We start from the raw sequence: 27,804 nt of genomic DNA on the forward strand, positions 1-27,804 counted from the left end.
GTCGTTCTCATGTGTCACGAGTTACCACAAGCAACAGAAAGCTATTAAGAAAAACGATATTTGCTTGTACCAAAAGCAGAATTGAATATCATAGCAGTAGTGTACTAAGTGACTCCGTTACAGAAATTGAAGAGAAAAAACGCGGCTTTCCTCCTATCTTCTCTCCTCACATCCTCGCAAAAAACAAAACTAAGATTGGAACCTAGTTCTGAGCCTGAGCCGGTGCGGAGGCCGGGGCCGGAGCTGGAGCCGCAGACCCCACTGCTGCTGATGTCCCAGTCAGCGCCGGGAAGCTAACCGGATCTTCAACGTTGATTTGGGCACGAGAAGGGTAGCGGCCGTTGCCGCCACGCTCCGAGTAGCCCCTCTGCCGGAATCTGCCATTGCCACGGCCACTGTACCCACCATTGCCATCGCGCTCTTGGTATCTGCCCTTGTACCCGCCCTGCTGGTATCCACCGTTGCCCCTGTCACTGTAGCCTGACTGCTGGTATCCACCGTTGCCCCTTCCCCTGTACTCATCGCGGCGGCCATCCCCGCGGCCATAGTAGCCACCGCATGGCGCGCCGGTGCCGTTGTTCCCAGCGTCATTCTCGGTTACTCTGCCATTATCACCAAGGCCAGAACCCCTAGATTCGGAGCTGTTGTCACGGCTGCGGCCCCGGAAACCACCATTGAAGCGACCAGGAGCGCCGTCACCTCTGTAGTTACCGTTTGAAGAGCCATCTTCACGCCTTGGTGGGCGAGGAAAGTACTCCCGTCTGTCAGCATGCTCAAACAACTCATTCATGATGGTAGCCTGCAAACAATCGTGAGAATTAGATGGCACAAAGTAAAACAAAAAAAAACGTTATTTGGCTTGAAAGCTAAAATCACAATCTTCAATCAGGAAGGAATTTCAGAACTGCTATACCGGGAGATCTAGTAATAAATATTACAGATTATGGTTCCTTTCTATTTTGTGGCAAAGTATTTAAACTTGAAAGAATTATGGAGAGCATCAACTTGTAACAAAGATTTAGGGAATTTTGTTACCTTGCGAGCTTCAATTTCCTCTGCATTTCCCTTGGGCTGAACATTTCCTGCCTTCTTGCTAGCTTCCTTTCCCTTGTGCTGAACTTTTTCTGCCTTGCTATCTTCCTCATCATCTAGCTTCTTTTTCTCCAAGATCTGCAGACCCTTAAATTCTTCAGCAGTGATCCTCCTCACCTCAGTTTTTGCGCCCTCGGAAGACTTCTTTTTCTCTCCAAGAATCTTCTCGTATTCAGTAAGGGTCATGTCCTGTTCAAATTTTGCTATCCCGTATAAAGTTGGCAAACAAGAAAGTTGACAGGGACATGATTTTCTTCCATGGATCTTCAGTGATAAACAAGGCAGGTGGAGAAGAGCGAATTACCTTTTTCTCTTCGTCCTGAAGATAACCTGTCTTTGTTTTCTTGTCAGTCTGTTTCTTCGAACCATCAACCTCAGAATCCTTCTTCTTCACCTTCTCCAGTTCATTGTCGGTATTTTTCTTAAAACCATCCACCTTTGGATCTTGCTTTTTTAGCTTCCTCTTCTCAGAGCCGTTGAGCTTCACCTTTGGAATAAATCTCTTCTTGTTTTCAGCGCCACCTTCTCCTGCCTTAGAATCATCTTTTCCAGCATCCCTGGCAATGGAGCATGCCAACATCGATAAGCTTAAAAAATATTTACTTACTAGATGCAAAAATTATCTGCACAATTTACCCTGTAGACTTCTCTGATTCAGAAGCAGGCAGAGCATCACCATTAACAGCACCGGCTTTCTGCACCTTTTCTTCAGGCTTGTGGTCAGCATCTGTACCAGCATCAGAAACCGCCTTCTCTTTGGGCCTGTACTGGCGCCTTATAAACTGCCCCCCACGGTACCCCTGCCTCTCACCATTATTGTAGTAGTCACCACCTTCTGTCTGCCTCTCGTCATATCTATGTGAGTAGTACTGATCATCACCATACACCTCTTGTTGATACGGACCATTGTTCTCATAGTAGTCCTGCCCGTAACCACCATATACCTCTTGTAGATACGGGCCATTGTTCTCATAGTAGTCCTGCCCGTAACCACCATTGCTATTACCCTTGTAATTGTTGTGGCCATTGCCATTGCCACCATGATAATTGTTGTGGCCATTTCCATTGCCACTATAATAATTGTTGTTGCCATACCACCTTCCTCCCTGAAAGCTGCCTCGACGCCCATCAACAGGCTCTTGCCCTCTGCCACGGCCTCCTCCGTTCCCATTCCCTCCTTGCTCCTCCCACAATTTTCTTTCCTCCTCCCAAAATTTACTTTGCTCCTCCCAAAAATTATTTTGCTTCTCCTTCAATTCTCTGCCACGGCCTCCTTCGTCGTTCACATTCGCTCCTAGCTCCTCCTTCAATTTTCTTTGCTCCTCCTTCAATTTTTTTTGTCTCTCACTCAATTTTCTTTGCTCCTCCCTCAATTTTCTTCGAGCTGAAATCCAGCAAGCACATGTCAGCATGGGACCCAAATCGAAGTGTAGCATAGATTAGGGATGAATTCAATTGTTCATGAAAATAAAACACGGGCATACATTATTAAACATACAGAAAGTAATGATAACCATATGATCACAAGTCAGCCAGCAACAGTAATAACACATAGAGTCATAAGGGTGATTGATAGTTTTGGCATAGTCCTTAGTATTTACTATAGAAAAATAAAACAGTCATCATCAATGAGTCGATAGGTTAGATTCAATCAAGCAAGATAAGAATTAGGAATCTCAAAATTCTAACACATAATTAGACGCACCTTCGCTGTTCCCATTCCCTCCATGCTCCTCAGGCATTTTTCTTTGCTCCTCCAACAGATTCCTTTGCTCCTCCAACAGATTCATTTGCTCCTCCGTCAATTTTATTTGCTCCTCCGTCAATTTTCTTTTAACTGAAATAATCCAGCAAAAACATGGCAGCATGAGGATCAAATCGAAGTGTGGCATACATTAGGGACGAATAACAAGTCACGATAGAGTCAAAGGAATCATTACTATTTACGATTACAAAATAAAACAGTCTGACATAAACGGCAACAATACAATACAGTTACAGTTACATGTAGATATAGCCAATGAGGCGATATATTAGATTCAATATAACGAGATCGGAATTAAGAATCTCATAATTCTAGCAGGTAATCGCGCCACCACATGACCATATTGATCGATTGATACACCAAGCAGACAGACAGATCTACACTGCTAGCAAAAAGGATGCATCTTTAACCAACCACTACAACCCAACGGCCAACCAAACTAATCACGAAACAGAATCACACCAACACGATCATCTCACCTATCTAGAGATTTAAGGAGATCGTTCGAAACCGGTACGTACCATACTGCTTCTGCAGGATGTTGTAGTAGCTCTGCTTCGGCGCGGGCTCCTTCTCCGCCTCCGGCTCCTCCACCCCCGACTTGTCCTCCGCCAGGCGCGCCTCGGGGTCGGCCTGGGCCTGCGCTGCAGCCTTGGTGGCGGCGGCCTTGGCCCTCGCGGCGGACCTTGCTGCGGCCGCCTCGGCCTTGGCGGCGGCCTCCGCGGCGGCTGCCTCGGCCTTCTTCTTGCTGACGACGACGGACACTGCGGCCGCGCCGTACTCGCCGTCGGCGAGGTCTAGAAGGTCGAAGAGATTGGGCATTGCGGCGGCCATGAGCTAGCTAGGGTTTCCGCCGCCGCCTAAACCCTCGTCCCCTCCTCGACTGGATCGCGGGGTTGGTTGGTGCTTGATCGATCGATGGCCTCGGTGGCGGGCGCCGCGCGCTTTATATAGGCCCGGGCCCCAGGACGCGATCGAGGCCGTTGGATCCCTCGAGGAGTCCGCCTCGGAGTGCGTTTTCCACGCCGAATCCGCCGTTGATTTGATCACGTATGAATCATGCATGCATGCATGCTTGAGTTCCAAGAAAGAAGCCTTCCGTGATTCACGAATGCATCTCGACCTTTCTTTCCGTTTCAAGTACGTCCGGATTCGATTCCTAGCTTGTGCAAGTGTATATGTGCGTACCGGTCGTTTCCAGTACGTACGTACGTAGGCAGGACAGGACCCCTGCTACCGTACGTACGTGCATCCGTACAGGATTTGACTCCTGCTGGTCGATTCGGACCGTGCGTGCAACATACTCCATCGAAATACTCTGCTGCTGTTATATAGATCGATCAGATCACCTGCAGTCACGAACATCGTCCTTGATCCTCGCGCAAATCAGCCTGCCTGCCTGGCACGTTGGGATCGAACGTACGTGAATCGATCGAGATGGAGGCGCGACAAGTCGGCGGCATCACGGCGAGCATCAACATGTGGGCGAGCCTGTTCGACAACGACCCCGGCGACAACGAGGCGGCGAAGCGTTCCTACAGAGAGCCCAAGAACAAGAAAGGCGACGTAGACGAGCAGGCGCCGGCCGTGGCCAACGTCCTCGACGTCAATAGGGAGGTGCAGAGCAACGGCGCCGGCGGCAGGGCGAACGGTCACAAGGAGAAGAAGCCGCGCAAGGAGCGCCGGAAGCAGAGGAAGAAGGAGCCGCCGGCGCTGACGGAGAGCAAAGAAGCGGAGGCCTCTAGTAGCAAGAACGGCAGCAACAACTCCGATCAGAACGACGGAGAGGACAGTGTTGCTGCTGCAGGTGGCAGCTGTTGCCGGGCGGTGGTCGGCGGGCTGCTCAAGGCGGCCTTGGCGATGGCCTTTGTTGCCGTCTGGCTCCATGTTGCTGCGTCCGCGGCCCCCGCCGGCCGTCCGATCTGATCCGATGTCGTGTCCATACATAAGATAGACGACTGGTTGTAAAAAGTTATTACGTAGCCATCGTTCACATGCATGTTTATTAGTACCAGAAGAACTAGGGATTTCAATTTTATATATTTTTTCGTTTACCAGAAAAGAGGCCAAAATTAATTTCGGTTATTTTCCGTGCTCTGCTCCATGATCTCATATATCAGTGAAAAAAGAAAATTCTAAAGTTAGATATTTCTTCTCCTCGCGAAATTTCAATCCTGAGAAGGACACTACTGTCCTCTCAATATAATGCCATATTACAGCTACTGTCTGCACCGACGCAGGAACACTACAGATCACTTGTACAACGCGTTGATCTCTCTGTGATATTTGGCTGTCACTTTGTCCCTTCGTATTTTCATGGTGGGTGTCATCAGACCACTGTCGATCTGAACAGGAAAATATTGTCAAGCTTGCAAAGCAAAAGAACTTCTCGATCATAAATAAGCGAAAACTTACCGTAAATGGTTCATCAACAATTACAATTGGACCAATACGGAAAGCGCAATGAGCCATCCTGACATTTATTAACAAAATAGTTCAATGCTTGCTCTAATTTAACCGAAACGTTTAAAATCATACCTAAATATTAAAATCTTGAAATATGTCATGAAAACCCATGCATCTATGTAACCATCTCCTCATCAATCAGCAGAAAAACGCTATAATGTTCCTCTCTTTAAATTCTTTTAGCCCATGTTTCAAGATCCCAAATAGTAGTTTGCGTGCAGAGCGTAAGAGAACGAGAGATTAACTGGACAGAAAGAAATAACAACAGACCGGACAACTCTTACCAAGTTTTCAGCTCATCATATAGCAAGTTCATGACCGTATCTTTAGCTAGTTCGCCATTATCATCAAGAATGGACTTTCTTTTTGCTTCTGCCAGAACTTCATCACTGTTGGGAACAATTATAGCACCAAGACGGCGTTGATCCTATGCAAAGAATAAAGGCAAGAACTTCGTGACTTCAATGGTATTAATCTACTTATCATTGCAATATCCAAATATAATCTCATCACCACAAAAAATTTCGTGATAAATTTGATAAATGCAACTGCAATGCAGTACAGTAACATGACCAGTTTCCCACTATGGCGTGGATATTTTCTTCAGATTATTTCCCCTTGTTGCATCAAGAAAAAGATATGTGCCCACATAAAGGCACCTAAACTGATCGTAGTAATGATTATAACAGGGCATATCTCTTACTTGTCCGATCACAACTATCTGATGAATCAAGTTGCTTCTGCTGGCTGCTTCCTCGATCTCAGCAGGTTCAACATTTTCACCTACCAATGAGATAGTCAAGTGCAGTAAAAAATTACATGATATCAATGACAAATGGAATTCTGATTTCCAGTGCAACATCAAAGACCAAGCAGTGATTAGCATAATAAAATCATAAATAAATATGACCAAAAATAGATTCTTACAATTGGTTTACATTCTGAGAAAAAAGAGAAAGTAATTATAATCTGAACCTGTAGAGAGAACTATTGTATCCTTCGCACGCCCATCAAGAACAACCATCCCTCCACACCTCCGACTTGGCCCTACGGCATGGTGAGGTGCAATCCAACCTATATCTCCAGTGTTGAACCAACCCTCTAGATCCAGTGCTTCATTTGTAGCAGATGGGTTCTATGACAAACAAAATTTTATGAGAGAAACAAGTCTGCCAAGAAAATTGAACAAGATTCAATTAATATTATTTTTCCAAGAGTGTGCCTAAACATGAATTGTACGATTAAGATAACTTGTTCTTTATCTCCATTTTGGTTTTGGCTATATCTATCGACACCATCCTGAACAATCAATAAATTAAATAAAAAAGATGACATTTAGGAACATTAAAGGTCCAGTATTTTTGCCAAATACTTAACAAAGATATCAAGTGGCTAATAACTCTGTCCAATAAGAGTCAAAGTTATGGCTTACAAGACACATAATTTTTTTATTTTCAAAGAACCTAAAACCATGTTCCACGAAGAGCTGCCTAATTTTTGTTAAATGAAAAGAGAAGTAATCTGCCCATTTCTACCTAAAGAAAGTGTTACTTTGACCCAACAATATGTTCACTGAACATCGGTATCAGTCTGATTTATATTTGGCAATTGATTTGCATCAGTAAAGCGAGGAAATAGAACCTTATAATATCCCTTCATTACTTGTGGTCCTTTAATTTTCACAATCCCCTTCGAACCATGTGGGAGCACCTCACCAGTTTCTAGGTCGACAACCTTGATTTCAGTATGCTTTACTGGGTGGCCAACTGTGCCAAGAACCTTCATGTGACATAAACTACTCATGTTAGTACTACCATATGCTATAAACAGGAAACAGTACATATGATCATATCCATTTAATGAGTAAAATAAGTGGTTCCTCATCTTACATTACAGAGTGGTCGTCTAGCAGCTACCACAGGAGAAGTCTCTGTTAGACCATAGCCATTTTGTACTTTAATGCCAATGGCCTGAAAGAAACAAAATATTGATAAAAGGTATCAACATTTAAAATAAGAAGTTTAGTGCTAAACCTCTACCTCAAAAAACTTATCAACATGCATCGGAAGACTTCCACCGCCACTAATGCCAGCCTGCAAGTTATCACCGTAACCACGTGATTTATTTAAGTACTTTTCAAGATAGGAGTTAAGCTCAATTTATACTCAAAAGTGCAAGGATCATCAAGGTAACACAGAAATAGACATATAAGCAAAATAATGTACCTTTGAAATCCCGATTGCTGAATGAATTTTCTTGTAGACTAGTATCTTTGCCAGATTATGCAGAGGCCACAGAAATGCAGCAACAATTCTTGCCCATAGCCACTTGACCATATAGACAATGAATGATGGTTCAACAGGATTGTTTGATAAAACTGTTCCCTTTCCAATCGAAGAGACAAGGAGGAAAAGGAAATTGAGTCAGGCGGAGAAAGAGGCCACAAGTAGAAATTAATGATACAGGAATTTCTAGATCGTCTGGTTATTAAAGAATGAGAGAAATGAAGTATAACATCTTTGAAGTACTTTTGTTGCAGCTAAGTAAATGAAGTAACTTATGCCAGCTCAGTGTCCAGACCTCATAGATCTTCTTTGCCTCCATATATAGCAAACTTATCTTGATAAGTGAAAGAGCAATAATTTTTCGAGCAGCCGAACCGGAAGAAATCTGCCTGTGAATTGAACTGTACAGAGAAGAAGAAAATTAGGAAATGGATAAAAGACTTTACAAGAAGCGTCACTCCTCTCAACCATTCAATGACAAAAAAAGAGTTCTAGCTTGCCTAAACTGCTACCTGCATGGAGCCACATTGTGGGCACCACTGCATTAGTGCACTGAAGTGTCCCTATTAATTGTCCAATCATTTCCTGTAGAATACTCTACATAAGCAGTTTATTAATATACCCCTCAATTATTTTTATTCATGTTTTTGAGTTTCCAGTCCCGAGGTGTGACTGTGACCATTATTTTTTATTATAAAAAATAAAATAAATTAATATTATAAAGTGATTTAAAAGACAAATCTAGTGACATGTTTTTCAAATGTCCAACATTCATACTTTTAAGCATAATGATGGACAAGTTTTAGAAAGTTTGACCAAACACATTATAAAGCATCAAATAGAAAAGAATGGAAGGAGCAGTACAAAACTAACCTGTACAGAGTTTCATAGACCAGGGGTACTGATATAATATAGTGAGGTTGGTAACGCTGCAAATCTTCCTATCAAAGAAGATAGAAGATGTCAAAATGCCCTAAGGAACTTTAGCATCTTCTGCAACAGGTAGACAATAAAACTAGTGAACAACACAGATAGAACTGTAGAAAGGAGTTCTGCAGGCTGCTGCATGCTAATACAAGATCTAACTCATTTTGCAGCTTTTAGTAAGCTGCTAAAGAATATTACAGCATTACTTGCGCAGCAGAGCACACAAATATACTATGAGATCACATCAACTGCTTAATAACATTATTAGGGGTTTTACGCCGAAATTAACTAGAGTAAGTGTCCCATAATAACATTGCAAGGCTCTTTATGCTGAAACTAACTATAGTAAGGTAATTTACGTTGAAGCATATGGAAACCATACCTTCAAGTACTTCACAGTGGTGTAAACTTGTTGGATTCCGTAAGTGAAGATGAAGTACTCACAGGCACGCTCATACGCATGCCATGGTGGCAGCATGCTAAGGAACCTATCACCAGGTTCTGCCGGTACAATGTCCCACAAATTATTTATCTACAAAACAGACCAGCATAAAAATGTAATGTGTATAAACGAGGAATATATCAAACAGAAAACCTAAGCAATTTGGGTTGAATTTTTTTAAAGGGCAGTTGAAATATTAGGAAATCATGGAAAAAACATAATATCAATAAGCATGAGTGCTTATGTTTGTATTGTAGGGATTAGGAAATCACGTCAAGATACGGAAACAACATAGTGCCTATTAATCTATTACACAAGGCAGCGTACCATCACTGAACAATCATGTTTAAATCATAATGCTTCTATCTTTACCTGATGCAAGAGATTTTGGTGGGTAAGCATTACTCCTTTTGGTGTGCCACTTGTTCCACTAGTATATATTAGTGTTGCCACATCTTCAGGAGTAATAGTTTCAAAGATATCATGCTGCCCTGACAAATAGAAAACAATAGGTCCATTGACTGGCACATAGCTGTGAGAAAGCAACTGTACATAAAATAGATATCTCTTTGCTCTTCAGCCAGTAAATCTGAAAGCAAGTCAGTTGTAGGCTCCGCCAAAGTAAACCTAAACAATTAATTGAAGGAATGGGGTGCAAGTTGACTAACATAAAGTATTGAGCATGCAACTTTCACACTTTGCTAAAATGTACAAGCATAATCAATCTACTGCATGATACGGCATTATCATTGGAGAACAGGATATTTTTTTGAAAAATGCAATCAATCTATTGCATGATACTGCAGTATTATGTCACCGAAGAAAGGAAGAATTTTCTGAAGAACTAAAAGATGGGTGAGTTTATCACTTCTTGTTCTATTCTCGAAACAAATAAGAAAGAAGTGTAAAAGCTCTTGTTTAAGTCAGTAGATTCCCAAGGAGTGCTGCTTAGCAAGAACACTGGAAGAATTTGGACTGGGCCAAAAAGAAGTTAAGCGCTAATCTCTTGATATAACCAAATGATCAAGTCAAACATTAAATCGGAGATTTAGAAAGGACAATACATTCTCAATATTACAGCAAACATCTATTAGTTGTTAGTGGTACAGACTGGGATGCTTATCTTATTGGATGCGATGCCATCTTACACGACGAGAATACTACAGGGCAACATAACTTAAGAATTTGTTGTCGTTTACCGTTAGAAATAGTCAACTAACTGATGAACATGTCCGCAAAGGTTACAAACCAAAATTCTTAATGAAACCACAGTCAGATAATTATTCATTATGATTCATACCACATTATGATATCAAGGAAAAAAATACCTTGCTGGCACGAACTAAGCAGTGCATTACGGCTTTCTCGTCCAAGTTCAGAGATATCCTTGTAGTCATAAAGTGGTATATCCTTCACAGCTTTGCTATCTATGCATGATTTGTCACCCCAAAGTAGCACAATGAATCTTGGATTAATCCTTGAAAGGAAAGATTCTGCAAGCCGGTTAAAGAATTGAGGACTGTCCACAACAAGTGCAATGCTGTGACGGGAAAAAACAATAAATTTGTAATCACGACATGATATTATAAATAAACAAATTACTGAAAATTATTATGCAGAAGCATAAAACACTCACAGTACTATCATCTCTAGTTTGATGAACGAATCTGCTTCGCATGTACGTTGTGTAATACAATGAAATTTTGACTCAGCAACCAACCAATCAGTCTTATATTGAAAATGTGAAGCCTATGTTCCATTGTTAAGTTCAAGATGAAACAATCCAGTTGACAGAACTGACATGCGAATTTCTTGTGATCAAATTTCTGGCAAGCTAGCATATGATAACAATATCCCATTATAAGTATTTTTACCTACAATAGTTATAAAAAAGCAAGCAGAAGTCACATGCTAAAATAGGTCTTATATAAAAGGTTGACTATTTGATCCCTCCATTGCTAAGGATACTTTAGTTCATCGAGTTCTTATGTTAACTCTAGCTGCCAAACAAAAAGCCAAGCTTGCACCTGGAGTTGCATATCCCCTCAACACCTCTCAGTTCCGACATCAATATTCCATAAAGCGGAATTAATGGAAGAATTCAATTAGGCATTTTGGATGAATGGTAATCTATCAAGGCCTGGCTTAACTGTCCTTAACAGAAACTAACCTTTTTTCATTCATTACTTCTATAAGAAAATTGTAGGGTTCAAGTCTCATAAGGCCATCTAGGTTGAAGGAGATAAAAGACTGGAACATAATTTAATGTCGTGTCAGACTCGAATTTCCTACGGCTCTAACCCTACATGTTGAATTCAATGAAAATGATTTGAAATTCACATTAAAAAACAATTTGATAAAAATCACCTTTCTGAGTGAGTGTATATTTGAAACAATTCTTCATCAGAAGATCGTGTTCCCCTAACAACGTTGATAGCACCAATAGCCATGATCCCTGTATTGCAAGTGTCAATGGCAATCATCGAAGTGTCAATGGCAATCATCGATGATGAATATAGCAGCAAATGCATTGGACAATAGTTACAGGAACTCCTCTAAATAACAGACGTGATAAATGATAAACGCATAATTAAGCAGATAAGTTCATAAGAAATGCATTGTGTTGTGTAGCTGTAGAAGACACCTTTATCTATTGTCCAAAAGTCAGGCCCAAGCTGACATTTTTAATAGTCAAATGTCATAGTTAAAACATTGCTATTTGGGAGTTCCGTTTGTTTCAATGCTAACATTCTAGTGGTCCAGCTGCTAATATCGGTAAGGATTAAAAAACCACACAATTATCACCATGGAAAAGAAACAATTAAGGGAGCTGTGAATACTGGGGATCACAATAAATGTTGACCATCCCAAAACAAGAAAGGTACATTACCTTGATCTGCAACTAGCCAGCGACTTGAGTTATCAGCAAAAAGAGCTAGCTTCTCATTTGGAGCAACTTCCATGGTCCTCAGACCTTGAGAAAAATCCAATATTTCTTGTTCAAGCTGATAAGGACATAAGTTAGCATTTAGACACCATTTAATAATGTGCACGTATATTTTAAATCCACTGAAGAAGATATGAGTTTATTTAGTTGATGAAAACACATAACTCAATAGGGCAGTATTCATTATTTGGTAGTATCTGTGTGCGTCTGAAATGAAGAGCGTGCCAATAACCTCAGCATATCCTTATTCTAATTATTCATAATGGCTTTCGTATTCATGTTCTTTTTCTTTAAACCTAGTTATTCAGTAACAAAGGAACAATAACATATATGAATGGGCATATCTGTTATCTTCCTACTTTTAGTCTTAGATTTACCTGTTTATAAGTCCATTCTGACGGTGGTTCATGATAAGGATCTATTACAGCTACGCGGTCAGCATATTTTTCTGCTGCTGTCCTCCAAATATCTGGAACTGCCTTCCATTCATGCACAGTCGAATCACTTCCAGCAGGCAATAGAGCACTCTCAAGTAAAGGAGAGCACTTTCTGCGAACTGGGTATTGTAGCTGCAAAGTGCATTAACACAAGCTTCAGGCAAAACATTTTATATGCTGAGTGAGAATTCAATACGCCCATTCAGTAATCCATTACATAAACTATTCACAGTTCATAAAACTATTATTTTGCAGCACAATACTGAATTTCAAGCATGTAATCGCGATTTGACAATTCTATGTACAAGAGTGGAACACATCCGCAATTGCATGCATGTAATAAAATAAAGACTCCCACATGGCTCGGAAGGAAATAAAAATCCTAGACATAAAAAAGAAAGATCCAACTAACCCAGGATCGGGATGATAGGAACAGTTGTACCACCTTATCTGCACCCCTTAATGGACATGAGTGTAACCGCCCAGCTCGATCACACTCGCATAGCAACAATTGATGATGACCTGACTACCTGATGTACGGGAACTTGCAACCAATTAAAGGTGGACGGAAATTAGGTGGATTTCCAAAAGCAAAGCGCTACTTGCTTTCCAGTGGGCAGAAAGGGGATACTGCCACTGCCAGGTAGAGATGCCTACAGTTGTAGTATTCATGTTGAAGAGTCTGCGACTGGGGCAAGGCGGCGCCGCTCGAGAGCGGATCGCCGCAGCTTCCCCGCGCTCGCCGTAATTCAGGCTGCAACAGTTGCATAGTTCGCACTCGTTGGAGAAAATCTAACGAGATGGTACGGAGCACAGCCGTCCGGGTTCGTCTCACCCACGAAACACGAAATCGCCACGAAACGAACCAGATGGAGAGCGTGCAAGCAAGGACTAACCGCGGAGTCGGCGGACGGGGGCGGAGAGGCGGCGGCCGCGCACCGGAGGAAGAGGCGGCTACGCACCGGCGGACGGGGGGAGAGAAGGGCGGCGGGGCGCCTAGGGAGGAGGCGGCGGCAGTGGAGAGGCGAGGGCGAGCGGCGCGTGAAGCCGAGCGCCATCTGCCCGGAGGGAGCGGCGAGCATCGTGGCAGGTGGGTGTCGCGTGCGAGGGGATGGTGCTCTGCCTCGGCTATATCGGGAGGGCGACGAGGGAATGGAGAGGTGAGGTGGCCAGGTGGGGGTGTCGCGACCTCGAGGGCTTCGTCTGGACGTGGAGGGATCGAGGCGAAGGGCCGCGGATCTTTGGACGCCGAATCTTCTGTGAGAGCTTGCTTTATAGACTTCCGTGTGAGAGGTTGATATTGTGGTATCAAGCGACGAGGCCTGTTTGTTTCGTAGCAGCTTCTAGATTTTAGATTTTAAAAAATTAGATTATATAAAATTATGTGTTATTTAGCATTATGAATTTTAGAGTGGGTTGAATGTTTATTTTGATTGTGTAATTTTCATAATCCTTAATTTTTCTAAATGTATATTTATGTATACTTAACTTTTTCTTCATTGTTTTCATATTTGAGGAGCGTCAGCGACGGAGAGCGAGCGGCGTCGGGGTAGAGATGAAAATAATAATTCTCGGTAATATGAAAACAATAAAACAATTACTGAAACAGTAAGAATCGCGCTTCGCCGGGAATTGGGAGATGGCCTAAGTCAAATCCGATTTTATTCCAATGAGCCGAATCGTTTAAAAAAATTGTGTAAAGGCAAGCGCAGAGTCTCCGGCCCTCCCCGTGTAGCAGCTCACACCGGTGAGGAAATGCCGCACTTAAACAAAGCCGACCAAACTCTTGAGCGGGTGGTGCTATCGTGGCCGGTTTCCAGTATCTTGAAGCTAAAACAGCTCCTCTTTAAGGTAATGAGACTCTCCCTACAAGCAACATTCTTTATTCTAAACTTAAAACAGCTCCAGTTCAAGGTTGTCATGCTGATACAGGTGGAAACGGTCCCCAAGAAATTTGAAACCCGAGCAGACTACACAAAATCATTTCGCAGTTCAATATTAGAGGAAACCTGACATCAAATCTACTCAAGCATGGATACCATCTCTGGAGGCCTAAATGTGGAATCTTGTGTGAAGTCTAGTTGGACAAATGAGCACAATGTCAAGCTCATTCTACCAAAGAGGGAGAATTTGCCAAAATCAAGAGATCCCATGTTATTATGGGAAAGGACATTCGAATCCAGAGGCCAAATTCTCAAAGAGGACGTATTTTGCGTTATCCTAGTGGTTAAGTCGGTTTGTGATATTAAGTTTGAATGTAGAGTGGGTTTTGAAGAAAGGCAGACGACGGTGATTTTTGTCTGGCTATCGCAATCGCCGCATGGGGGCAAACTGAATCGCAAAGCTCCTTCCAGGCTATCACCTGGCTAATCTGACGACGTATGAACGTAGTTGGGAAGTGATGATGAACGGTTTCTGAGAGAGTTCAGAAATCATCAATCTCGTATTGAACAAAAATAATAATGGCTTAAGTTTCTCACTTCCAGTATTTCCTTCTATAACTAGTTTAAATACTGCACTCGAAGAAAAATACCACGCATTAAGCATACATTAAATTACGAGGGGTTTATATCAAAACTGAACTATCTGAGTTGGATGGCTATGATGGTTTGTATCAAAACTGACATATCACTTTTATAAGTAATATGGATGTAGATAAAATATATGTACACTAGCACTTCTCTTCTTTTTAAAAAATTTGAGGAACGTTTTGCATTCTTTTATTGTGCACTGAGGTTTTTTAATACATGCTACATGCTGATGGAGAATGTGGACAATGCACAGATAAAAGCAAAAAAATTTAAGACTGTCTATAATAATTTTGAATTGAATGAATCACGGAGTGATGCATTAGCAACTTACATTTTAGCAACTAAATGTTCTCATAGATCTTCTATGCGGCTAATTTGAGGCTCACCTGGCACAGGTAAAACTAAAACAGTTTCAGTAATTCTACATATGCTTCTGATGATGCGGGGACAACCGAGAATTCTTGCATGTGCTCCAACCAACACAGCTATCTTGCAATTGGCTTCTCATCTTGTTTGTCTATTTGAGAAGTCCTCTCAAAGCAATTGTCATTCACTTGGTGACGTCCTTTTATTTGGTAATAAGGATCGTATTAAGGTAAATATTGATAGCGAGCTAACAAAAATATTTTTGACAAATCGTGTTATTGAGTTGTGTAAGTGCTTGTGTATGTTTGAACAATCTGTGCATGATCTCGTGGAGTTCCTAATCAATTGCACTTCTCATTTTCGAGCTGTCCCACGTGAAAGGACATTTAAGGAGTTTTTTTTTACTGAAGCATTCAACACTTTAGTAAAATACGTTGCAACATATACTTCTACATTAATTGACCTCCTTCCAAAGTGTGTAATACACACTGGGATCTTGTATGCCAAAAGCTTTATAGACAGCTTGCAGAAGTTACTGTGTCAAGATGATGATGAATCTCTTACTAGAATCCTTGAGCATTCTGATAATCTTGATGGGCTGGGCAACCATGAGAAACATGTTATGCAGAATAAGCTTCAGTGTATTGATACCTTGAAGAAGCTTAGGTTTTACGAGAAGCATGGATCTTTAGAGGACATCTACTTGCAAAATGCAAAACTTGTATTTTGCACTCCTTGTATGTCGTCTAGGTTGCGCAAATGAGAATGCAACATCTTGATTATTGACGAGGAAGCCAACCTAAAAGAATGTGAATCAATGATCCGTCTTGCAATCAGAGGGATAAAACATGTCATGCTCATTGGGGATAACAAGCAGCTACAATCAATGGTAAAGAGCCTGGTATTTCTTCAGTATAAGATCATTTGAATGTAATGTTCCATGCTATTATTCTTATGTTTGTTACCAGTGGTTATTTCTGTACATCCATAGTAGCTCATACTTTCTCCTTGCTCCTAATTTCCTAATTTCTAGATTGCTAAAGAGGCTAAGTATGGATGAAGCCTCTTTGAGAGATTATGTGAAATTGGTTACTACAAGCACTTGCTAAATGTGCAATATAGAATGCACCCTTCCATCAGCCAGTTTCCAAATGAAAACTTTTATGATGGAAAAATTATAGATGGTCCAGATGCCAAGGACCATAACAACATTTATCTCCCTGGCAATATTTTTGGTGCTTATTCATTCATTCATCCATGTTGAAGATGGTATGAAAGAGCACATTGGTCAGAGTTCAAAAATATATGGTTGAGGCTGCTATAGCAGCCAATATTGTTGACAGACTTGCTGAAGGTATATCTAACCTTTTCAGCTTTCAAATAGCATGTACGTTTTCAGGGTTTCGTTAAATCTAATTCGTGTATCTTTGGTCTAAAACTACTGCAGCATGCTCCAACCAGAAGAAAAAACCAAAGTTGGTGTAATATCTCAATATGCAGCCCAAGTAACTGCTTTGCAAGAAAGAATTGGAAATTTTCAGTACCATGAGTTTCTCTATGTTAAAGTACACACTGCTGATTCATTTCAAGTGATGAGAAGGACATAATAATACTTTCAATAGTTAGATGCAATTATGGTGGGAATGTAGGCTTTCTCGATTCTGATAGGAGAGCTAATGTGGCCTTGACAAGAGCAAAGTATGTTGACTTTTTTTTTTTTGGCAGAGGAACTGCCTTAATCCTTGGACAATTCAATATCCCACTACATTTTCATTTAAATAATTATTTTTGTTTCCACATGAACTCCCTTTGGATCCTTGGACATGAAACAACTCTCCTTAACAGCAATTCAATATGGTGTAGTTTTGTCCAAGATGCGAAGAGATGTCAATGTTGCTTTAATGCTCGTGACGACAAATATCTAGCTAGAACAATCGATGAGCTTAAGGTTATGCAACCTTCTCAAGAAAGGCAAAAAAAATGCAGATATGGGTCATGACCAGCTTGCTAGTCCGTCTCCATCTTGATCAAGTCAGTGTGCTCTACATGCACAACTCGCAGGTGAGAACCCTGGCACAAGACCAGAAGTACCACGGGTCGGAGAGCCTGCACTGGCAGAAGGGGCTGCAGGGGCGGGAGTGCCCAGACAGGCAGTAGAGGCTACAGTGTTTCCATACGCTACATCACCTACAGTAGCCGTTGCTACAATGAAGGCTGGCAGGAGAAAGTTGGCAGTTGGTGGTGTTGTTTGTGGGAAAAGGTCACAGAGGAGCCGTTCCTCACCAAGCGAATACGAAAATCGAGCTTAAACTTACTCAAAGCTTCATCTTCTCTTACGGAGGCGAGGATGACATTCACAAACTTTTTAGGGTACTCTACAAGCTTGGGTGCAATCCGGATGACGTTCTAGCTATCTAGTAGCTCCAAGCTCCAAGAGTAGCGAATGCGAATCGATGACAAACTCAGATGCTCAAAAGATGGATTTATACTCACTAGTACTCAGTCTCACTTTCCCAACTCAACTCTCAAAATCTTGCAAGATTTGATGTACTAGAAGAGTTATGAAGGCTATTGAATAACTAAGAATGTGTTTGTCTCGAGTTGGTTCAACAACAACAACACATAAATAGAGAGGGAGAGCGGGTATTTATACCATTCCAAAAAAATTGGCAGTTACAATATTTTTTTTAACTGTTACAGAGTATTTGGGTTCAACCTGGAGACTCCAGATTGTCGCTTTAACGCGTAATAGAGAGCTCTGTTAGGAACCCAACTCGAAGGGTTTAGATGACTGATAGATCCCGGAGTATACAGATTAACTCAAAGACTACGGGGAAAACACAAAAGCTCTAACCGAACACCTTCTTCCGAAGTTGGACTCGGAGACTCTGGCTGACACATTAAAATCCGAAGTATCCGGATCAACCCAGAGACTCCAAGTCCGGTATTCGTGGGGAGACTTGTGTCTGTCTTCTTTAGTCTAAATAGGCACTTTGAGCACCTAGACATCTTCGAATCTATCTATACGTATCTATCTTGATAATACGACATACCTAGACTTAAATTCAAAAATAAAGTCAATTTAAATCTATTGAGTGACTAAATGTTGCTTCTCTTTTCTTTTGAGAGACGCAAGTATCATTTAACTTCTTTGATGAGATTAAAACATGTCTATAATTTTAATAAATTTATTAGTCTCTTAATCATTTATCATCAAATATCCAAAACCCACTAGTTGCAATTTCAGTACTTAATAACAAAATAAATATTTTATTACCTTTTTAACATACCTGTTCTTTGTACTATTATGTACTGATATTAGGCTATTGGATTGATTGTGGGGAGGGCTCGGCATGAGCAACCTTATGTGATATCATGTTGCTTGCTTGTGAGTGTGGCCGTTCAGTGGTCTTGCATGCTCGTGGTTGGGATGGTGGATGAGGCCATGAGGGGAGGAAGAAGGAGGAAGAGGGGAGGAAGGAGGAAGCAAGCGCGTAATGTTCTCTTCGTGTCTCAGTTAACGGTTGTTAGGCGGAAATGACACGGAAGAGATATAAAATTGTAACCAGTGGTATGTATAGTAAGTTAATTTTTTCAGTTGTACCGTAAGAATTCTCTCCTGATAATTCCATTTGTACAAAACGCAAGAATCCAGTGGATCAAGTTTTTAAACTAGCCATTACTGTTCCTTTTCGCAAGAAAGGTTCAAGGCCCCCAAAAACGAAAAGTTAGACGTATCACGATGGTTGTACCTAGCAGCAACACGGGAGCCCAAAACGCAGTTACGCACTCAAATGACTAAACCACCCTTGTTGCGCTTATCCACTCGAGCCCCTCCCCACTACAACCATCCTAGTTTCCCTCGTAAATCCCTCACAACCTCAGGGGCAGCATAACAGGTATTAGAGCATACATCCTCAATCCTGAAATAGAGACTTTGTATTTTAGAAACACCAATTCGAATACTATTATAGGATTTTAGAAGATGCACGTGTTTCACCTATTCAATAATACTATCTTATAAAAAAATTTGGTTCCCATTACAACGCATTGGCATTCAATTAGGGTGTATTTGGTTGCAAAAGAGGGGTTACATCGTATAGACTGGCTGAGTGAAAACAGTCTGAGGAGTCATATAGCTCATGAGAAGTGTATTTGGTTGGCTGCATGAGCGGATGTAGTGAACCTAAATGTGTTTGATTGTCTATATGAGTGGAAGCAATGATCTTGTGACATGAGATTGATGAGTGGATCCTATTAATATTGTAGCTCATACAACCTATATCTACCTAGTCTAGATGCGAGTGAAGTTCGATTTGGACGTATCGTATAACAAGGATAACTCATGCAGACTTTATCAGCCATGTAGGCAATCAAACAGACTTTTGCATGAAAATATACGAGCAAATGCAAGTTTCTCGTATATGCAGGCTCGGATGCAGCAGACCAAACAGATCCTTAATATGTTTATCAATGTAATTACCTCATTTTCATATGTTCATAATTCCTAATTATTTCCAAGGACACTTAGAACCACCACGCTGATGATTCGAGCTCCTACCCTCGCCGAATCGAGCTCCATATGATGGACTTAGCTAGCTCAATAGCAACGCGAATTAGCTGATGAATAGATTGTTGGTACAGTTTGATTTAATTTTCTAATGAAATAATTAGATAAATCCTCATTTTTAATGATTATTGCTATTAGATTGGTTGGCAGGAGAGCTTGGCATGAGCGGCCTTGCGACATTAGGTTGCTTGCTTGCGAGTGCGGGTTTTTGGTGGTCTTGCGTGCTCGTGATTAGGAAGGTGAGTGATTAGGAAGAAGATAAAATGAAGGGGCGTAATGGTCTTTTCGTGTCTCAGTTAACAGTCGTCAAGTGAAAATAGCACGGAAAGGATAGGAAATTTCAACCAGTAACTTGTAAAAGAGCTGAAGTTTTTAATGGCATATGAGGAAAGAGTATAACTTTAGTATTATAGAAGGAATTCTCTCTTCAACGTTATATTTGTAATACTTAAAAAAATACATACAAATTTCTGTTTCGCTCGTCTGACGTTTCGCTCATGAAAATCCTACTCGCCCTTGCATTATGCTTCGCTCCCCGTGTGGGCCATCGTCACACGCTCCTGTGCCTTTGCTCCCACACGCTGCAGCTTGCTCCTGTGTGCTACTGCTCGCTGACACGTGCACTCCTATATGGACCCGCTTCTCACGTGCTAGCATGCGCTCCCGTATTACTACTGCGATACATCATATTAAACATTCGTTTGGCAAATAGAAAAGGAAATAATATCTCACTGAAACAGGAACAAAATTTAACCTTAATTATCCATCTCTCTTCCACCTTTCGATCCTAACTATCTATTCATTTTTCTTTAGCTATCCCATCCCTCTTTTCCTAGTTTTCAAACGCCCCTTAAGTTTTCAAACTCGCCATTATTGTTCCTCTGGGCAAGAAAGGTTCAAGCCCCCCTCCCAAAAACAAAAAGTTTGACGTACCACGATGGTCGTACCTAGCGGCAACGCGGGAGCCCGACGCAGTTACACGCTCAAATGACCAAACTACCCTCGTCGCGCTTATCCACTCGAGCCCCTCCCCTCCACAACCGTTCCGGTTCCCCTCGTAAATCCCCCACAATCTTTGGGGGCAGCACGGTAATCACGACCCACGCGGTCCCCACCATCGTCCCGCCGCCCATAACTTCTCGTCTCGTCTCGTCCCCGGCTCCGATTTCTCGTCGCGCCCCTTCCAAAATATCGCCCACGATCCCCACCTCTCCTCCTTCCTCACCTCGCCGGCGCGCAGTGGAGATCCATCCGGGTTTGGATCGGGCTCTTCGTTCGCTGGTAAGGAAGCCCTGGCTCGGTTGGATGTGTTTGTGGATCGTTCGTTTTGTTCTGCGGTGTCGTTTCCTTGCTGCGAGGACTCGAATCCAAGCAATTTCGTTCTGAACTGGATGCCCCAATCAATCAGTCTGTTCTGAACTTCTTCGATGTGAAGCGGAGTGTTAATGGCAGTTTGTTTTCCAATTATACGAACCCCCATTCCCCGTTAGGTAGCCCCTGTTTCAAGCAATCTGATCGCGAAGGGGTTAATAATCTCGCCGCATTTCACGAAGATATATTCTTCAACTGCTATTTAAACATTTCAATCACTCGCGCGTGGTGTTCATCTTCGTCTGCGATTTGCGAATGTCGCTTCGTTCGCGAATTCGAACCTTCTAGAGAAGATCTCCGCGTCTTGTTGCCGCACGGGCTGTCTGTGACGCGTTAGATTTGTACCCTTGCATGAGTCATCGCTTTCGTTTTTCCTTTACTTTGTTTGGTACTAGCTGCTACTGTTCGATCACCTTTTTTGCATTGTTCACGTGTTTGGTACTTTGCTGTATGTAGACTTACCAGCGATGCATCTTGGGTAAATTTCACATGCTACTAATGTTGCCCCTTTTTACCGAATTCGGTTTTAAGCAAAACTGGTGAAACTCGGATTATGTGGAATAGGGTAGAAAAAGTAAGTTGATTGCCCTTTGTGGCTCGTAAAGTAGTAAGCTGTAATTGAATGTAGAAATCAACGCATGTCAGGGGTCCCAAATAGGCTGTTAGTTCTATGTTTTGCTCCTTAGAATTACTTTCTTGTTTGCATCTGTTGCACGAAATGAGGAACCGATGCATATGTTCATATATGACCAATGGTTAGCCTGCTGAGTTACTGTTTGGAGGGTGACATTATCTCCACTGCCAAGTATTGAAGCAAAGTTTTCTTTTACTCCTCCATTGCAGATTTTTCGATGCACCTTAAATTAAAAATGCTTGGGTCTGAAACCTATCTACCCTTTTTTCTCGCCAAAGATGGTCTCAGCCAACATATATCAATGATGGCAATGTGTCGCTGAATCTTGCTGGAGCCGCAATAAGCATGACAGTTGTGCAAAAGATGCTTAATCATTCATGCTGTGACTCCCTCGAATGGAACTTTCTTCTTCTGATGCTATTGTGTATAGGCGAGCCTAGTGTGAGGTGACTGCAATGAATTTTAGAGGTGGTGAGGGATCTAAGGTGCGGAGTTCCTTTTGTGTTCAGTGATTCTTGGCAAGAGCTCTTTGGTGGAGTTAACAATCATGGAAAGGTGAGTAGTAATCATTTTGACTATTCTATATCATATGGTGTGTGCACTTAATGCGGACGTTACTTCCTATTTCTTGCAGGTATAAATTAGTAAGGGAGATAGGTGATGGAACTTGTGGAAATGTTTTCATGGCTTATCATGTAGAAACAACTGAAATTGTAAGTGCCAGAACTCACCAATTAAAACTTGTTGCAGTCATTTGGAACTTTTATGCTTCAGTATACCAAACTGGAACTTTCTAGCATCGTACATCCCAGAATTTATGTACAATTTTCAATCCTGTGTGCACGGTTTTAAGGTCTCGTTATCACCAATAATTCATTCTACCCTATTGCGAAGAGCATTTTAATTAAACTCAGCTGACACGAATAGGTATGACCCCTTTTGTTGACTAACTTTTTTAATGTTTTGTTGGCTCTATCCAGGTTGCTGTTAAAAAAATGAAGAGAAAGTTTTACCAATGGGAAGAATGTGTTAGCCTGCGAGAAGTAAAGGTATTTTGTTTTGTTTGTGCTGGATGTATCATATACGCGCAAAAGACACTGTTTTGCAACTTGGTTTCCTTAACAATGAACTGTCCTTCTGTAGGCTCTTCAGAAACTAATTCACCCTAACATTGTGAAGCTGAAGGAGGTGACTATGGAAAACCATGAGCTGTTCTTCATCTTTGAACACATGGTTGGTCCTTTACTACTGGCATACTTTTTTACCACATTTGCCATTTGAAAAGACATATAAAGAAAAGGATATTTTACTATGCTATTGCCACACACTGCTGAGATGATGCTGGTTTTTCTGTTGGCTTGCATCAGAATGATAATAATATAGTGACATGAACACACTCTTGTCAATGTAGTGTGTATGCGCATTGGCGTATCAACAACAACAACAACAGCTTTTGTCCCAAGCAAGTTGCGGTAGGCTAGAGATGAAACCCACAATATCCAACTAAAAAGATGATGCTAAAGCAATAATGATAATAAAGGTACTAGTAATAGTAATAAAATGAAAGTATAACGGTATAAGGAGATTGATGCATAAGTTATGGTTCCTAGAGATGAAACCCACAAGATCCAAACAATAATGATAATGGAGATATTAGTAATAGTAGCAAAATAAAAGTAATAACGGTATAAGGAGATTGATGTGTATGTTATGGTTCTGGCACATTGGCATATATTAACCACAAAATCAGTTTGCATATGTTTCTTCAATAAATGAGTGAACCAATGTTATTTCCTTAGAATTGTTATGTATTATAGCTTATTCAGTGAGATATGTCAATTTGCATATGTTTCTTCACTAAAATGAGTGAATTAATGTTGTTTCCTTAGAATTTTGATAGTACATCAGAATTTTGATGTACTATAGCTTATTCAGTGAGAGATGTAAGCTGCTTCTGTCAGCTGGAGCTTTGGATTTTTCTAAGCTGCTTTTCTTACCTGGAACTAACTGTTTTTTTTTTCTGTAGTTTGTTTGGTGCTGAAGTGTCAACTGATTTTTCTTTTCAGGAATGTAATTTGTATGATGTCATAAGAGAAAGGCAAGTTGCTTTCTCTGAAGGGGATATACGGAATTTTATGGTCCAAATACTGCAAGGTCTTGCATATATGCATAGTAATGGATATTTCCACCGTGATCTGAAACCTGGTAATTTGGTTGGTCTTTATCATGTCGGACTTATGCTATCCCTATACATGCAAAAATTAATTGGAATTTTCTGGTTGCTTAGAAAATTTGTTGGTGACAAATGGTATTGTTAAAATTGCTGACTTCGGGTTGGCAAGAGAAGTATCTTCCAGTCCTCCCTACACTGATTATGTTTCCACCAGATGGTGAGTTCATGTATGAAATTTGAAATGTGCTCTTTTTATATCTATTGAATATGTGACTAACACTTTAAGATTATCTATATTCTTTAGGTATCGGGCTCCAGAGGTGCTGCTGCAATCTTCAGCTTACACACCTGCTGTTGGTGATTTCCTTTTGTCCCTGTCCTGACTTAAGTGCCTTTCGTATTTATTTGATTTATCCAACATCACATAATTCCATCTCAACAAGGAACAAACAATATCATGTTCTTTTTCTCAAAATGCTTATTTTTGTTTATTTTTGTTTTTCTAGCTTCCACTCATGGGCATTTATTAGTGAATGATGTCACCATTAATAGACGTGCACTTTCACAGATATGTGGGCTGTCGGTGCGATTTTGGCTGAGCTTTTTACATTGTCACCGCTTTTCCCTGGTGAAAGGTAAAACTGTGGCGCTGATGTTTTGTGTACAATTGCTGTACTGTTCTGCAGTTATCTGTATTAGGTATCATGCATTTATTGTGACCTGGTCTTACGCATATATGCTACCTGCATGCCATGTTTAATCATCACTCTTTAGTTTTGCTGAAGCGAACGGTCTTATGGAATATGGATAGCTTGCCATTAGCCAGGCAGTTTCACACCACACTTTCAGTTATCCTTCGGATACCAGTTTAAAGACCTTACATATAATTGTTTTGGAATTATGTTTTGCTCATTTCATTTTTGGCTCATTCTCTGCTTGCATTTTCCATTTATGCTATTAGCCTTGCCTGATTGATGCTGTTCAACTGTTGGAGCTCAAGTTAATAAACCTTGCACCTAAATTTTCTTAAGCCCACTCGAGCCTTTGTAAAAAAAAGGGACCATATTTGCATTGATTTTGATATTGTAGTGATTTTACATTGCTTTTCTGTTGTTTTATTTGATCGCAGTGAGACGGATCAGCTTTACAAAATATGCACTGTGCTTGGGACCCCAGATTGTACTGTCTGGCCAGAGGGAATGAACCTGCCTCGTTCAAGTAGCTTCAACTTTTTTCAGGTGAAATGAGTTCCATCTGCAGTCATTGAACTAAATGTTTTCCGGGCACCGATTGTTGTCCTTTTTGACAGATTCCCCCAAGGAATTTATGGGAGCTTATTCCTAATGCTTCTTTGGAAGCTGTTGACTTGATCCAGGTACATTGACAAACTTTGCTCTATGTTCTTTGGTTATGGAACGAAGTTAGGGTTTATTTAAGTATAAATCTCCTACTTTATATGCTGTGGATAATCTAATTTTGTTGCTTCATGTTTAACCAGTGATAATTCTCAATATTAACATGGTACCCTTTTGCTGTCATTTTGATAGCAACTTTGTTCCTGGGATCCACGAAGGAGGCCAACTGCTGAGGAAGCACTACAACATCCCTTCTTTAATGTACTGATTTACTCGTTGAGTTGTCTCTGGGTACATTTCCTTTCATTTCCAGTGTACCTGACTCTTGTGAGTTGTCTAGGTGTGCAACTGGGTACCAAGACCTGTCCATGATGCTTTCCATACAAAAACAAATGAATCTAGTGAGTCTTTTTTATCACAACTAATTTTCACAACATTTCTAAACTTTTTGTAAGAAAACTTATTTTAGACTGATACCCTTTCTTCAACTTTTACAGGAGCACATCCAAGATTGGAACTGAACCTGTGGAATTTCAGCACAGAACCTGATGACTGTTTCCTTGATTTAACTCTCAGTCTGAAGCCAAGTTTTCCTGGAACAGGTGCATGGATATTTTATCCCTGTCAAATTCGTCTTTGGTTCTAATATACTGTTTGCTATTGGTTGGAATAGCATACTGAGCTTCAAAAATAGAAATTGGCCATGGACTGTTAACTTTTGATTAATTGTCTCTAATGGTTTGGAGACGGGTTTCCACCCCTATCATTACTAGCCTGTTGATTTGGCAGCTGGTTTTTGTTTGCAGACCTTACTAACGATGTTCCACAACGTGCAGAAGAGGTGAAATACGATTTGAGTGTTTGTGTAAACGATATGATAATGCAACGGGTGTTATCCTGATATTTGCTATTTTAACACGCAGGAAATTCTACTGTACTCAGGATTTGAGAAGACCCCTGTGAAGTCAGGTACGTCCATTCCACTCCGTTGTCATATATTGTGTTTTTATGACTTAATATTCGTCCTATGTTACATTGAACTAACTTGGCACAAGTACTTAGATGTCATTTTCTATGAAATCATGATAATTCGTTGCTCAAAGGTAGCTTCTCTGTAACAGGTTTTTGGCCCCTCGTTTCATCAGATCGTCCCATTGGTGATGTTCCAGCCATGCCATCCTGGCCACAGGCATATATGGTTGACAGGTAAACATCGACATATTCAGCGTTCGTCCTTTGCTAATTGATATAACCTCTTTCGAAGCCTAATCACTGTGAACGTTGTTTCTGTCTTCCAGCCAAGCCTCGTTGCCAGGATTCTCCGTTTCTCCATTCGGGTTGTCCTTACAGCCGAATCTGATGGAGAACCATTCGTTGGCACCTATCCGGCAGGTCAATTTCTTCTGACCGAAACACAAATTAACAGATTGAACATTCATACGTTCCTTCCGTTCTTGATACGTTCAGCTTGGTCATTTATACACTGGACTCAAATAAATGGCGGCAGTAGAGGAAATGTATATATACTATTCGTAGCTCTTTGACTTTCTTCTCTTCTTCTGGTTATTCCACATTATGTACATAACAACATGAACATCTCCGAAACATTTTTGTTACGATGTTCGATATGGATTAGCGATGACTGACGAGTTCCTGAGCATCTATTTATGTGTGTTCTTGTTTGTATATGCTGCTATAGTGTTATCGAGGCATTTTCACGGATAACGTCCCAGAGTTAAAAAAAACTGTATGATATTGACCTGACAGTTTTGATATTGTTGCCATGACATGTAAGCGATGCGAAGCATTGATGGCGCGAAGGATGGACGGTGCCGGCAGCCGAGCCGTGCGGACTGACGCGGCGGAAAGGCTGGGAAAGGAGTGAAGCGCGCGTACCGTTTCGTACGAGCTGGCTGCCGCTGATAGGGAGGGGGTGGCATGACACATCACATCACATTGCCAAACAAGCTTTGCTGGTAGAGTTCAGGATGGATGGACGGATGCAGCGGGAGGCCTTGCCCCGTCGTGTTTCTGAGCTGGCCTGCCTCCCGCCGAGAGTCTGATCAGAGTCGACACTGACTGGAAGTTACCTGTCGGGACATAAAGCCTAGGGCCGGTTCATGCGTAGCTCAACTCTAGAGGGTGACTGAAGAGCACTGACTCGAGTGAAGAGTGTTTCCCGAAAGAAAATCAGGGCACAACTCTTTCCCAAATAAACACAGCAGTGGATAAAATAAACACAACAGTAGATACTAGTACTGTTAGTAACATGCTAGGCTTACTTTTCTTAAAAAAAGAAGAGAGAATCGTTCAGCCTGAAAGTATAATTTGGATGTGAAGCTGTTTGCTTTTGGGCAAAGGAAAGTGCAGAGGCGAAAGGAAAACAAGATGGATGTTTCTGGGTTGGCTGGTATCACGTGGTGTAGATACAGTGGAGTATCAA

General features: G+C 41.3%; 4 protein-coding genes across 8 annotated transcripts; 2 read left to right on the top strand and 2 right to left on the bottom strand.

The window, feature by feature from the left end:
* Positions 1–133: 133 nt before the first annotated feature.
* Positions 134–4,002, bottom strand: LOC133913762 (uncharacterized). The gene is made up of 6 exons (XM_062357011.1): positions 3,379–4,002; positions 2,798–2,929; positions 1,729–2,476; positions 1,397–1,649; positions 1,036–1,281; positions 134–799 (listed from the first exon to the last, which is right to left on the bottom strand). Exons 1-6 carry the CDS (start codon positions 3,689–3,691, stop codon positions 203–205), a joined length of 2,289 nt encoding a protein of 762 aa, XP_062212995.1. The 5' UTR covers positions 3,692–4,002; the 3' UTR covers positions 134–202.
* Positions 4,003–4,973: 971 nt separating this feature from the next.
* LOC133913763 (probable acyl-activating enzyme 16, chloroplastic) lies at positions 4,974–13,610 on the bottom strand. Its single transcript, XM_062357012.1, has 18 exons — positions 13,258–13,610; positions 12,302–12,493; positions 11,868–11,982; positions 11,345–11,432; positions 10,306–10,517; positions 9,350–9,468; positions 8,918–9,067; positions 8,482–8,549; positions 7,904–8,009; positions 7,549–7,707; positions 7,363–7,416; positions 7,213–7,293; positions 6,965–7,102; positions 6,299–6,458; positions 6,027–6,106; positions 5,608–5,750; positions 5,273–5,330; positions 4,974–5,202 (listed from the first exon to the last, which is right to left on the bottom strand). The coding sequence occupies exons 1-18, from the start codon at positions 13,441–13,443 to the stop codon at positions 5,110–5,112; spliced, it is 2,202 nt and encodes a 733-aa protein (XP_062212996.1). The 5' UTR covers positions 13,444–13,610; the 3' UTR covers positions 4,974–5,109.
* On the top strand, positions 13,473–17,415 carry LOC133910838 (probable helicase MAGATAMA 3). The gene is given in 9 exon segments (XM_062353081.1): positions 13,473–13,521; positions 16,023–16,159; positions 16,292–16,501; positions 16,503–16,556; positions 16,558–16,614; positions 16,701–16,845; positions 16,848–16,961; positions 17,064–17,206; positions 17,320–17,415. Coding segments are annotated over 9 exon segments (1,005 nt in total).
* A 3,537-nt stretch (positions 17,416–20,952) lies between these two features.
* On the top strand, positions 20,953–27,774 carry LOC133913767 (cyclin-dependent kinase F-3-like). Of its 5 annotated transcripts, none has more exons than XM_062357015.1 (19): positions 20,953–21,109; positions 22,043–22,388; positions 22,468–22,546; positions 22,814–22,882; positions 22,977–23,066; positions 23,900–24,038; positions 24,121–24,223; positions 24,311–24,363; positions 24,575–24,641; positions 25,136–25,244; positions 25,316–25,381; positions 25,554–25,622; positions 25,702–25,762; positions 25,859–25,963; positions 26,168–26,202; positions 26,285–26,330; positions 26,483–26,567; positions 26,660–26,753; positions 27,157–27,774. In XM_062357015.1, the coding sequence occupies exons 2-19, from the start codon at positions 22,381–22,383 to the stop codon at positions 27,244–27,246; spliced, it is 1,368 nt and encodes a 455-aa protein (XP_062212999.1). In that variant the 5' UTR covers positions 20,953–21,109; positions 22,043–22,380; the 3' UTR covers positions 27,247–27,774. The 5 variants fall into 5 exon arrangements, 4 of the variants coding, with proteins under 4 accessions (XP_062212999.1, XP_062213003.1, XP_062213000.1 ...); XM_062357016.1 differs by having other exon boundaries at positions 20,954–21,109; positions 22,112–22,388; XM_062357018.1 differs by having other exon boundaries at positions 20,972–21,109; positions 22,264–22,388.
* The last annotated feature ends 30 nt before the right edge of the window (positions 27,775–27,804 follow it).

Source organism: Phragmites australis, chromosome 3 (genome assembly GCF_958298935.1).
Source record: "Phragmites australis chromosome 3, lpPhrAust1.1, whole genome shotgun sequence".
In the NCBI taxonomy this organism is placed as follows: Eukaryota; Viridiplantae; Streptophyta; class Magnoliopsida; order Poales; family Poaceae; genus Phragmites; species Phragmites australis.

What these genes read in the sequence shown, in the direction of transcription:
- LOC133913762 (XM_062357011.1), bottom strand. Translation starts at nt 3,691, where the DNA reads ATGGCCGCCGCAATGCCCAATCTCTTCGACCTTCTAGACCTCGCCGAC. An exon ending in TTCAGGACGAAGAGAAAAAG is followed by an intron (nt 1,282 to 1,396) that starts GTAATTCGCTCT and finishes AAATTTGAACAG; the next exon opens with GACATGACCCTTACTGAATA. An exon ending in AGGAAATTGAAGCTCGCAAG is followed by an intron (nt 800 to 1,035) that starts GTAACAAAATTC and finishes GATTGTTTGCAG; the next exon opens with GCTACCATCATGAATGAGTT.
- LOC133913763 (XM_062357012.1), bottom strand. Translation starts at nt 13,443, where the DNA reads ATGCTCGCCGCTCCCTCCGGGCAGATGGCGCTCGGCTTCACGCGCCGC. An exon ending in ATGTTGATAAGTTTTTTGAG is followed by an intron (nt 7,294 to 7,362) that starts GTAGAGGTTTAG and finishes TGTTTCTTTCAG; the next exon opens with GCCATTGGCATTAAAGTACA. An exon ending in TACAATAGTTCTCTCTACAG is followed by an intron (nt 6,107 to 6,298) that starts GTTCAGATTATA and finishes TCTCATTGGTAG; the next exon opens with GTGAAAATGTTGAACCTGCT.
- LOC133913767 (XM_062357015.1), top strand. An exon ending in ATGTAGAAACAACTGAAATT is followed by an intron (nt 22,547 to 22,813) that starts GTAAGTGCCAGA and finishes GGCTCTATCCAG; the next exon opens with GTTGCTGTTAAAAAAATGAA. An exon ending in CAGGCATATATGGTTGACAG is followed by an intron (nt 26,568 to 26,659) that starts GTAAACATCGAC and finishes TCTGTCTTCCAG; the next exon opens with CCAAGCCTCGTTGCCAGGAT.